Source organism: Pelmatolapia mariae, linkage group LG6 (assembly GCF_036321145.2).
Source record: "Pelmatolapia mariae isolate MD_Pm_ZW linkage group LG6, Pm_UMD_F_2, whole genome shotgun sequence".
Classification (NCBI taxonomy): Eukaryota; Metazoa; Chordata; class Actinopteri; order Cichliformes; family Cichlidae; genus Pelmatolapia; species Pelmatolapia mariae.
The window spans coordinates 15075051-15087634 of NC_086232.1; the positions used below are offsets into that span (position 1 = coordinate 15075051).

The following is a 12584-nucleotide window of genomic DNA, read 5'->3' on the forward strand; positions in this document are numbered from 1 at the left end:
TTATGTCTCTATTCTAAAATAGGCTGCCAGTTATAAAAACGTATTGTTTTAAGCATCACATGATGGTGAGGAGAAGGAGGTGGAAGAAGAACCTGTTTAAAAAAACAGTCGGATGTAAGAGGAAACAAGGGTTTTCTGATTCTTATTGTTATTATTATTTTTTGAAATTCATTTAAATACTTGGAAGTTTAAAATATCAGCCGTAGAAGACGTTACAAAAATTTATTTAATTCTTTAGTTTTTCATTTTTCTGTTGCAAATCAAGGTCAGTGAAATTACCATATTAGTTACGGGTTGGGCTGGTTAGATGCCATGATGTTGAGGGGCTGGGAGAAATACATATAAGCTCTTCGACTTCACAGAGAGGGGGTTGAGGCCATTTTGGATGTTTACTGATGTTGCCAAGTTTGGTTTCTCACCCGAAAAAGGGTTAACAACCAGTTGCTGTTGTTTTGAAAGCAAAATGTTTCCCTTGCTACACAGGACTTCCTTTGTTGTATTTTTCATGTAAAATATTGCAACATATGTTGACAGTTTGTTCTGGACTGCAGGCCTGACCAGGCTTAGCACTCGGACTCGGTCATGCTCTAGTATTACTCACAGAAAGTATTTTGGTTTTATCTTGAAATAATATATCATTTAGCATCATTCATGATTAATGGTGCCTTCACACATGTGCAAATTTGCATTAAAGCGCTCCATATACAATATCAGATGGCAGCTTTTGAACTGTAAGTAAAAAAAAAACAAGCTGAATGGCCCCTCTCCTCTTTAGCCCAGAGCACACAACATCTCTAAGTTCTCCATGAAGAATTTCAAATATTGATTCCCCCAGACCACAGGACCGTTTTTCCCCTCAACTCAAGCTTTAAATTATGATTTTTTTGAAGAGTTTGAACTTACTGTGAGTGCAGCAATGACCTGTATTCACCAAGATTTTGATTTTCTGTAGTATTTCTGAGCCCGCGCACAGGGATTACCACACAATACTGTAATCATTTAATAATACAATACAGTACAATACAATACAATTTTATTTATATAGCACATTTAAAAACCAGAGGTATGCCAAAGTGCTTCACAGAACCAATTAAGAGCAATAACACTGTATATGTAGATAATAAAATCCCCAGATTCTTTATATTTTTATGTTAAAAAACAGCTAGTCACGTTACCAAAAACCCTAATAAGTTCTGCTGGGTTTATTTTCTTTAGCATTATACAACTTTTCCAGTCTTCTGTTGCCCCTGTCTTAACTTTCTTTTTGAAACATGCACCATTTTCTGTTAAATGTAGTTGAAATGATTTGTAAGTCATTGCATCATTTTTCTAATTTACATTTTACACATAGTTCAAACTTTTTGAAGTTCATGTTGTGAGTTTAAGGTTTTGTACACGGGTCCTTTCCCCTTTTTTTCACTTTTTCTTTATCGTTGCTCCTTCTCCTCCCCTGCCTGGTCCCTGTCTCCGTCTCTCTCACAGACCCACATGGCCCCTCATTCACCATCGGTAAGGCCATATGGTTGCTGTGGGGTCTGGTGTTCAACAACTCTGTGCCTGTGCAGAACCCGAGGGGCACCACCAGTAAGTTCATTGTCTCGGTGTGGGCCTTCTTTGCTGTCATCTTCCTGGCCTCCTATACTGCCAACCTGGCTGCTTTCATGATCCAAGAAGAGTTTGTGGACCAAGTCACTGGACTCTCTGACAAGAAGGTGGGGTTACACACACACAAATGGACATGTAAACACACACACGCGCACACACACATTCACAGTCAGGGTTGCTCTTGTAATGGATGCCAGCCCTGCAGCCAAACAGGACTCTCTAGGGAGCGCCCTTGGGCTTCAACAGCCCAAACCCTCTGGCCGTAGCTGTCACCACACTAACACTGCCAGCACAGCAGACCTACAGGCACACACACACACACACACACACAAGCTGCATAGATCAAAGCCGTGTGTGTTTGTGTTTGGATGTGTATGCATGCGTGTGTGTGTGTAGTTTCCAGGGGCTGGCAGTGTCAGCAGAACCCCAGCCAGTCTTACGCTAGACTGGACACACAATGATGATGACTGATGAGTCCACTCCACTGTCTCTCCCACCTCCTTTCTCCTCTGTCTCTTCTTGTCACTTTCCACTCTTCCTCCTCTCTCCTCTCCCTCTCCTTCGTTTTCACACTTTTGCTCCGACTCCTACTTTAGACCCCCCCCCCCATTTTTTCCCTCCTACTTTGTCTTCCTGCTGTCTCTCACCACTGCTCTTCATCTCTGAGCCTTTTTGTTTTAAAGTTTCTCTTTCCCTCTTTGTGCTCCTGTCTCACGCTGTCTTTACCCCCTTTGAACAATATGTCACTATTTCGCTGTACTTATTTTTCCTCACTGCAGTTCCAGAGCCCGTACTCCTATTCCCCTCCATTTCGGTTCGGGACGGTTCCGAACGGGAGTACCGAGCGCAACATCAGGAAGAACTACCCAGATATGCATCAGTACATGACCAAATACCATCAGACCGGCGTCGTGGATGCACTAATCAGCCTCAAGACCGGGTACTGTTAACTTGTCAAGCCAACTCACATCAAGGAAAGATTCTTTATACCTGAGGCGGTCATTCTGTTGGCAAACACCACATATGCTTAAGAACATGTGAAAACAAACACAAAAAGAGTCATTGCATCATGCAGGAACTCGACCCCATGGGGCTAAACAGTAGCTTATGCTAAAATGCTGCAGTAACTGTGCTGAGTGTTTCTGTCACTGACAGTGTCTGCAAGTGCTCATTATAGAGTCTTGTTGCTGCTGGAAAGAACGAGCTGCCAAAACAGGGAGAGTGTAATTTGTTCTGGAGTTTGCTACCTTTATTCTTCCATCTAAACACACACTAAATAGAAGGATGGCTACAGTGCTCTTATTTGTTCATTAGTTTTGCGGGCTTTGATCTTTCTCCAAAAATAATTTTCATTTCTTTGGTTTGCTTGTTCCGTAATAATTACTTTATTGATACTGCATATGAAAGAAATAAGGTTTGTTTCTCACATTAATACACTAGGCTTTGTTTATACAGCATCAAAACTGTATAATGAAGACGTTCAGCAGCATCATCAGTATTTAACTAACTCATTAAGCAAAAAAAATGTTGTTTTGACAGAGAAAAATATAAACACTTGAGAGTCTGAGTTAAAATTTCAGTCCAGTCATGAAATGGTCTGTGGCCCAAGACGCACATTCAGGACGCGCTCTATCCTTTAATTAATTTATATTGTTTTCCAGTGCTGTGCACAGTTACACAAGTGAATATTAGTTTAAAATTATCTGTGCAGCAGCAACTCTCAGCAACAACAGATCGCCCATGTATTCATTTCATACAGTATATGTGCATTTACATCCAAAGTATAACTTATATTTATGCACATGTCTACCTCCAAGGTATACTCATTCTATTATATAAAACCAAAATGAAGTTAAGTGCAGGCTTCTTCTGTTATATGGGATGATGATAGAGGGTCCCTGTTGCATTGTATTTGGTCAATCATTCATCAGGCTCTATTCTTTCTTTTTTTCCTTTGCTGAGTTCAGATATATCAGGCTCACATCTGGGCTAGTGTCAGACACAAACTGTGGCCTCTTAGCTAGCAGCCCATAGTGTCAGTGCAAAAACAAGATCTAAAAACTAAAGAGTACAAGCCTGTTTATGTGAAAAATATCAGTTACACTAAATTATGTTTCCTTCTTATATTTATTTTTAACTGAAATCCGGGTTTTTAATCCCTGAAGAGGTACGTTTTTCTTGGTTTTATGAGGAAAAGGCAAAAGTTCATACAAAAACTATAAAAATAGTAACTTCAGTGACTGATAATCAATTATTACAGCTAGAGCAAGAGCGATGCCACTTTGATTTCTAAATGTAACATGGGGTTTAAGCTAGCTACTAGTTAGCTTAGAGCAGCACAAAAAAACTCTGTGTGTGTGTGTGTGTGGTGGGGGGGACGACAGCTCTCCTGACAATTAGCTGAATAACTGAATAATTAGCCCAATATTAGTTTTAAAAAGGAAAACCTAAAGACTACACATTCTGTAATATGTAAAGCTAACTCGCTTTAGCTTTTTATTAAATCAATAAATCTCAAACTTTTTCCAGAAAGTCACTTTCAGAAGGTGAAAATAGCTCACATTCAAAATCTTGCAATTTTAATTAATAAAATTAAATATTATTATAGTATTAATAATTTAGTTCACAGTAAAAACTGAGCCAGTTTGACTGTCAGTAAAGTTACAAGTATTAGTAAACTCTTTTTTAGCTCATCTGGCCAAAGGAACAATGAGGTGTCTGCCACTGTGAGGCATCCATCATCTGCCCACAATTCACAAAAATCGTTACTCTTCCAACATTATTGGAGAATCGTGAACTTGCACACAATGATCACCTAATGGGACTTCACCCAAACCGAGCTCCAGGTCCTGATTGTTGTTTTATATTCTGGCTTTAATCTGTTGGTGCTTAATAAGTATATTGTATACTACTTACAGGAAGCTGGATGCTTTCATCTACGATGCTGCGGTGTTGAACTACATGGCGGGGAGAGATGATGGGTGTAAGCTGGTGACCATCGGCAGCGGTTATATCTTTGCCACTACAGGTTATGGCATTGCCCTGCAGAAAGGATCATACTGGAAACGCCTGGTTGACCTGGCCATACTGAGCATCATAGGAGACGGTAAGCCATGGAGAGCCATCTCAGTCACACACTGTACTGAAATTGAAAGTCTCAAAGGCTACGTTCACACTGCAGGTCTTAATGCTGAATTCCGATTTTTTGTTCAAATCCGATTTTTTTGTCTGCTTGTTCACACTACAAATAAAATGTGACAGCAAACACGCTCTAGTGTGAACCTTCAAAGCGGCCCGCATGCGCAAAAGAAGACGTCACACACAACGCGCTCTGTTTAGACCCAGACCAAACAGTATTGTTTGACTGATGGCTGTTAATATAAAGACTTGTTTCCCAATTTTGCTTTAAGTTATAAGGTTATTTTGTTATTTACATATGGCTTAATAATTATCCTTATTGCTGTTTTAGAGAGGAGCGGTGCTTCAAAGGATAGTTACAGATTTCTGTCAGAATTTGAAGATTATACAGTACAAATAAAATGTTCATGTTTCTCCAACATTGTCTTCCCAACAGTTTCACTGGATGGCCAGGAAGAGTTCACAATGTCTTCTCCGGCGCTGATAATTGGCGTCTGTCTTGTGTCAGTGACGTAAAAGACGAATTTAATGCGACATGACCATTCAAACAGCAGTCATTTTCTAAAACATCAGATACGTATCGGATTCAGTACCACATACAAATGTGACCCAGGTCGGATTTGAAAATATCGGATTTGTGGTGTTCACACTGTCATACCATGACATAGGGTCAAAAAAGCCGGATTTGATGCGCTTTCGCCTGCAGTGTGTACGTAGCCTAAGTTGTTGGAGGACTTTGCTCAGTTGTGCCATCGCTCAGCTTTCTCCTCCTTTACCCCTCTCCCTCCAACACTCAGCCTCCCTCCTCCCTCCCTCTGTCAGAAAGCTATCAAGGGCTAGTCTTAACACACCATTTCATCATCATTACTCTCCGGGTTTGTGTGCACGCGCACGCGTGTGTGTGTGTGTGTGTGTGTGTGTGTGTGTGTTTGTGTGTGCCCACCGTGTCCTGTTATGTTTACTCCTCCAGATTCTTCTGTATAATAAGCTGTGAGATGGTGCGAATGGAAGAAAGAGAATCAGTCGGACAGAAATCAAACTGCTGAAACCACTAAAGCGCTTCGCTTCACACACGGCCATTTTATTCAGGGCAAACACCCTTGTGCGCAAGCACACGCGTTCTCAGACACACTCAGTTTGATAATAATTCCTCCCATCTTTCCTTATCACTCCATCACTATCAATTCTTCGCCCTCCTCCTACAACCTCTTTTTTTCACTCCGCCTCCTGTCTCCTTTCCATTACGATCTATTTACCACTTCACCTCTCGCCCCTCCTCCCTTCTCCCCATCTTGCCTCATATGCCTCTTTTCCCTCCGCATCCCTTTCTTGCCCTCTGCCACCCATCACCTTGTTCACTTTTTCTCCTTACGTCTCGAATTCCTTTGCCTTCATTCCTCACGTTGTTCGTTTTTTCCCCTCCAGTGTTAACCCTTCACATTCATCTTTGCAACAGGTGAGATGGAGGAGCTGGAAGCTCAGTGGCTGACTGGGATCTGCCACAATGAGAAGAATGAGGTAATGTCCAGTCAACTGGATGTGGACAACATGGCAGGGGTCTTCTACATGCTGGCCACAGCCATGGGCCTCTCCATCCTCACCTTCATCTCGGAGCACCTTTTCTACTGGAGACTGAGATACTGCTTCACTGGTGTCTGCTCTGGAAGGCCGGGCATTCTCTTCACTATCAGCAGGGTAAGAAAGAGGAAATCATCACACACCTGGAAGCGTGCACAGGAACCCACATTTTCACAGCAGGAGGTTTTGGTTCCTATTTTTCAAAATCTCATGCAGGACTTTAATGCTTCAGTCACACTGGAGCATTGCCAGCATTTTTGAAGCATGGACTTGCAGTCTTGTTGCCTTTGATTGTTTCACAGACAGGGGCCGAGTCTGCAACCACTCACAGTCAGTTCAAACAGACTTTGACGAGTTGGTCGCCTCAACTATGTGCAATTGGCTGCCAAATGTGAAAATATTCAATGCAATGCAATCGCCAGTTTTCCAAGTCACAAGGATGTCTCCGTCCTTCTTTTACTCTAGTGTGACTGAGGAATAGATAGCTGCTGTTAGAATTCATAGCAGTGAATGGCACTTAGTGATAAAACAGGGCCCTATAGGGTATAACAACTGATGTACAACGCTCATTCAGACTGTAAGAAAGCACTGGATTTTCCTATATCAGTAATGGGATGAGGGCTGTGAGTATTATTGATGTTTAACAGCACAGCCGGCTAACAGAGATCTCCCAAAGAAAATCCGATAAAGAGAAAGAGCGGGCTAAACATACAGAGAATCTGCAAGAGAAACAAACATAACTATATTTGTAGATTATTTCAAGCCGAAGCAGAGAAATAACAGAGAAAAACAACTCAGCGCATTATTGCGTCTGTGAGGGCCGGTGGAGAGCATTTGTGGTGCCTAACAGCAATAATTCAAACAGCACAGTAAATTTTAAGAAATGATTAGTTTGCTGCTGTCTTGTTGTGAAAAATTTCCTCTCAAACAAAGCATCCAAATTTTAATCCATCCTGTAATTTGCCTAATCTTTATGCTTATTCCGGGGCAGCGAAAATACACACGGGGATGTGCAGAAAGGACTTTTCTAACAGATGAAATGAATCAGAAACTCATATAATTGTTACTGAAAATCTACGGGCCCGTGTGTGTGTGTTGCTGTGATTCAGCTGTCTGAAACCCAAACAGTTGTTACTGTTAGGATACAATAATTTTTTTGCACATGTGTGTGTGTGATTAAAAAGGAAGGAGGGGCAGTGTGATAATGGAGCCCAGCTGAGGCAGAGATGAATTTACTGCTGCGCGCACGGATGACAGGATAGAGGAATCAGACAACTAAGAGGATGAGAACGCGCACGCGAGTTCATTTACATACACACAACGCCCTCTCTCTCACACGTGAAAGTTAAAAAATATAGTGAAAGAACAAAGATATTCTCCCAGTTTCACCACTGCTAAATGTCATCCTGTTTGCTGATAGGCTGATGGCATCCGATATCGAATATTCTGACGTTCGGTGCGTCGCTGGCTCTCTTCTAAAAATGGCAACACATTCGCAGGTGGAGTGAGATGAGGGACAGGCTTGACCAAACAGGGGTACACATTGATATATGCACACGCACATACAAATACACACCCAAAAAACAAAATGGGCACACACAGACAGACCACTATTTCATTATTCATATGTCATGTCTCTGTGTTAGGCAGGGCTTTTATTCCAGACGAGCAGCATTTCACACATCAAGTGTTTTACAAAAAGAGTCCAATGTGTGTGTGTGTGTGTCTGTGTGACTGTGTGCGTTTCTTGGCGTGCACATGCTGTTAGAGCAGCGATGCTGGAGGTTAAGTGGCTCTAGGAAGAACATCTCCTTGCACTCAAAGGCCCCCTCCAGTGACATCATCACCTAAATTTAATTTTCTAGGCGCCTCAGAAAGCAGTTCATCTAAAAAAGTGGTGATTATCTCTTCTAGCCACATTACAAAAACAAAATGAGGTTAAGGTTTGCAGTAAACGCACTGGAGAGAGGATGCAGAGGTCTCTGCTAATTTACCTCACAAGGAAATTAGTCTCGGGGATTGTCTGAACTTTTTTTGTGAAGTCACTGGGTTGTGAATTACACTAACTCTCTATTATCTCTCCTATCTCCCTCCTCCCCGGCTCTCATTTCCTTTCCTTTTCTTCCATTAATTTCCTCTCCTCGTCTCCTCTCAGGGTATATGGAGCTGTATCCACGGCGTTCATATAGATATGAAGAAGAAGGCACCAGAGCTGGACTTCAGTCCTCAAGCCAACATGCTGCACCTGCTCAAGTCTGCCAAGTCCATCGCTTTGCCTTCTCCCAAACGCAACACAGTCGTTGTGCAGCCCAGCATCATAGACATGATGTCAGGGAAAGGTACTGCAATACGTTCATGCTCAGTACACTCAGAGGTTCAGAGGGTCACTTGGAAATGTCCTTACTTCTTAAAGACAAGTCTATTTTTTCATTTTAAATGGCATTGGTTAGATGTTGTTAGTGGTTGTTGGAATCACTGATCATAAATAACAATGAGCGGTTGAGGTGCCTTAAAGGTCGTCAACTGAAAGAATCATCCAAGCCTTTATGTGCTGGTTTTGAAGAGTGAAACAGACTGTTATATGGCCTGGTGTAGACAAGTTTCAGAAGAAAGTGTTCTTGTTTGGGGGGCATTTTGAGACGAACCGATGACTGATCCAATTTATTGTTTCTTAAATCAACAGTTTTCAGCCGGGCTAACACGATCAGTTTGCTGTCTAACTTAATAAACTTGCATTAGGCAACGCAATAAGCAATTCACACACTGTTGCTGGAAACAGGTCTCTGTTTTCCTACACAGTTATTCAGTTAAAAATGAATCATAATTTATGATGATGTCATGAATCATTAATCATCATTTGCAGATCTTCTGATCAAGTTCATGTTATATTAAATAAAAGCTTTAATTGGAAGAACAAGGGCATTTCTAAACCATAGAGGGGTTCTGCTAACTCTGTATTTTCTGAGCTCTGAGCTCAAAACTAATATATTGTGCCAGCGCAAATCAGGAAGCCGTGTCACCTGTAATAAGATCGTTCACATAGCAGCTGCCTTTTCTTTACACTGTGTGTATGCGTGAGTAAAGGTGACTACTTTCACCTTGCTGACTGTCAAGTCCACGCCTTCCTCGTGATTAGAAATGCATTAGATGCCACACATTGCGTGTCGAGGCAGTAGATGATGTATCAGCTGACCTGGCTGAGCATCCAACCAATCGTCCATCTTTTGTATCTTCTGTCTAAGGTGCATCTCTCCTTGTCTCCTAGGTAACTCCCTCCATACTCTGCCTCAGAAGGGTCCTGGTCTCTATAGCAACGCTGCGGGTCCACAGGCCTTCCTGTCATTGTCCGGGAGGCACAAAAACCTCCTCAATAATGCTGCGCCATTTCCTGGGCAACAAAAAGCTCCACCCCACCAGACCAGCCCCAACAAGCCCCAGCTGTCAATCACAAATGACAACGGCCAGACCCGCCTCACCGGGGCGGGCCTCACTGCATCAAAGCCCCGAGCCTTGTGGAAGAAAAGTGTCGAGACCCTGAAGACTCAGCCGAGCGTCGTATCTCCAGGCCACAGCCCCACCGCTGCATCTGGGCCTGGACCGCCACAAATGAAGAGCCAGCGCTACCTGCCCGAGGACCCACAACACTCAGACCTCTCGGAGTGCTCCAGTCGGCCACCGTCACACAAAGATTCTGACTCCATGGCAGCAAGGGGCGGATTTAAGCCAATCAATCAACTGAGGAAGAGGGGTGGGGGCGGTGGAGGAGCAGGCGGTGGAGGTGGAGCATCCAAGATCTACTCCATTGATTCAGACCAGGCCAGTCTCCAGTCCGCTCCCCCATACCAGCGAGACAGCCAGGGGGGAAGTGATGAGCACCCTTACCCCCCTGACCTGTTTCCACCTGACAGCACATACCCGCACACACACTCCCACCAGTCAGACGCACCCATTTTGCAGCTGAGCGCCAGCCTCCTACACCACAGTCACAGCGCTGAGGCCGACCTGCACTCTCTGAAGGATAAGAAATACAGCACCTACACTCACAGCAGGTATTTTATTTAGCATTAATCGCACATAAAGCCCTGTTTAAGGTGCTTGTTTTGTCTCTTTGTGTATAATCAGCGGTGTCTTCTCTCCCTCTAGTGTGAAAGAGAAGGTCGGAGGTTCATTCGAAGCTCCAAGCGCAGGTCCAGGGACGCAAAGTGTCAGGCCCGGCCACTGTCGCTCCTGCCTCACCAAGCTGAGCGGTTACTCTGGCCTCTACACTGTTCGCTCGCCACAAGCTCGCTGCGATGCCTGCGCCCACCTGGGGAATTTGTATGACATCAGTGAAGACCACCTGCACTCACACTACTCCCACACACACCCTCACCCACACAGCGCGGACATGTTCACGCACTACCTTCCCCAGAGCGAGCTGGGCCTGGTGGGTGAGGGGGACGGGCTTGTCAGCCACTTTGAGCCCACCCCTTCCTCCCCGTCCCCTCTCCCCACCTCCTCCTCGACCCAGCACCTCCAGCTGAGTCGCCAGCACTCTTACGAGAATGTGCTTCCGGACGGCATTCCCGAGCGGCAGTCGCAGGCCCACCCCCACATGCGGGGGCTGAGTCTGCCTGACAGAGATAGGGAGAGGGAGCTGACCCTGGATGAGGGGGCCTATGCTAATGTTCTCACAATGCGCTCTGATCGTCCGCTGAGCAGCCGCAGCCCCCCCTCTCCCTCACCCTCCCACCACCACAGTTTGGACACCCCGATGCCTCTGCCACGGCGCTCGAAGAGCCTCTTCCCCGACCGCCCATCCCACAACCCCTTCCTACAGTCGGCGCCGGGCACGGCACAACGCGATCCCACCTCCCAGGCTACGACACGAATGCCACAGAGAAATTCCGCCCATGAGCTCTATAAGCAGCGAATGCCTGTGTCACTTACCCTGGGTAACCATGGCAACCATCACTTCAACCAGCATGGCAGCCAGGTCGACCAACAGGTGTTCTACCCTCCACAGGAGCCTCCCGTTGTGGCCTACATGGTCCCACCTGCTGCCTCGCAGCCAATGAGCTATGTGACAGCGCCGCGGGCCTCGAGCGCGGGCGGCAACCGACCCCGGCTCTACCGCCGCATGCCCAGCATCGAGTCTGACGTCTGAGAGTCACACACAGCACACTAAAAATCTCACTGAAACACACTAACACGCACGCATGCAAAGAAAGAGGTGTGTGTGACCGGACGAGGCAGCTCTGATTCTAAGCACATGCACAAGAAACACACACACAGACAGACACGCACACACGGGTGAAAGGCGGGAAGCTCGGGACTAAAAAGGTTAACAGCGAGTAAATAAATCATTGTTTTCTTTACCACACCCTCCATAGGTCAGAGATGGGAGGGCCACAGGGACAGCTGGAGGCACAATACAAGATGAAGAGAGTGTGTGTGTGTGTGTGTGTGTGAGTGTCAGTGTGTGTACCAGCCTCGAGCCGCGGGCAACGAGGCACGAACTGACAATTTGTCCGACAAGACGGATCGACATCCTGTGGAATACGAGGGACACTGTACACGGTTTCTTAACGCCAGCAGTGTGATGTAAGGGAACTTGTGATGAAGTGTTTGGAAGACGAGCCGACCTGTCACGCCCTCTCACCAGCCTCTTGGAGATAAAGGGGACACACAAGAAACCCCTTTCTTTCTGAGATTACACACACACGCATATTTAACCTAAACACACCCACCCCCTCTCTAGGACTCTCCTGTTGCACTATGATTTCTACAGTCAACCCGTATGTTGTCTGAGCCTCCAAACTGCACTGCCAGCATGGCTTAAAGAGTAGTAAACTTCACTTAGAGTAATCCTTGACTTGAATGGAAACCACTATCTATGTAACAGACCAGACCGGGCAGCGGGCAGCTGGTCAGGAAACAGGTCTGAGAAGTGTATCAGCGCCCGCCTGCAGACGTACAAACACTCGAACACACACGCGTGCTGTCTGTTGTTACGGGGGGGGGGGGGGGGGGGGGGGGGGGGGGTTAGGAAAACCACAGACTGTTTGTCACTGTTGATGTCAGCTAATTGAACATTCCAAAAAGTGGTCCGAACGCGGCCACCAGTTAAAAGCCTCTCAGGATGAGGGTGTGTGTTCTAGTGTTTTATCGATCTAGAGACATACAGTATAGCATCCTTGCTTCCTCTCTTAGCTAGCCTTCAGGTCATACTGCATGCTTCCTACTGCCCTGTGTTACAGTTAAACTCCTATACAGGGTCATAT

The 12584-nt window shown here is 45.1% G+C and overlaps 1 protein-coding gene across 2 annotated transcripts in view; it reads left to right on the forward strand.

The window, feature by feature from the left end:
* Window positions 1–12321, forward strand: part of grin2ab (glutamate receptor, ionotropic, N-methyl D-aspartate 2A, b) — a 118481-nt gene extending 106160 nt beyond the window's left edge. For both annotated transcript variants that reach the window (XM_063475906.1, XM_063475907.1), the window contains 7 exons: window positions 1483–1712; window positions 2385–2545; window positions 4524–4711; window positions 6200–6438; window positions 8477–8660; window positions 9587–10370; window positions 10465–12321. In XM_063475906.1, the coding sequence (XP_063331976.1) occupies window positions 1483–1712; window positions 2385–2545; window positions 4524–4711; window positions 6200–6438; window positions 8477–8660; window positions 9587–10370; window positions 10465–11467 (2789 nt within the window). In that variant the 3' untranslated portion in view covers window positions 11468–12321. The remainder of the gene's footprint in view (window positions 1–1482; window positions 1713–2384; window positions 2546–4523; window positions 4712–6199; window positions 6439–8476; window positions 8661–9586; window positions 10371–10464) is intronic.
* The last annotated feature ends 263 nt before the right edge of the window (window positions 12322–12584 follow it).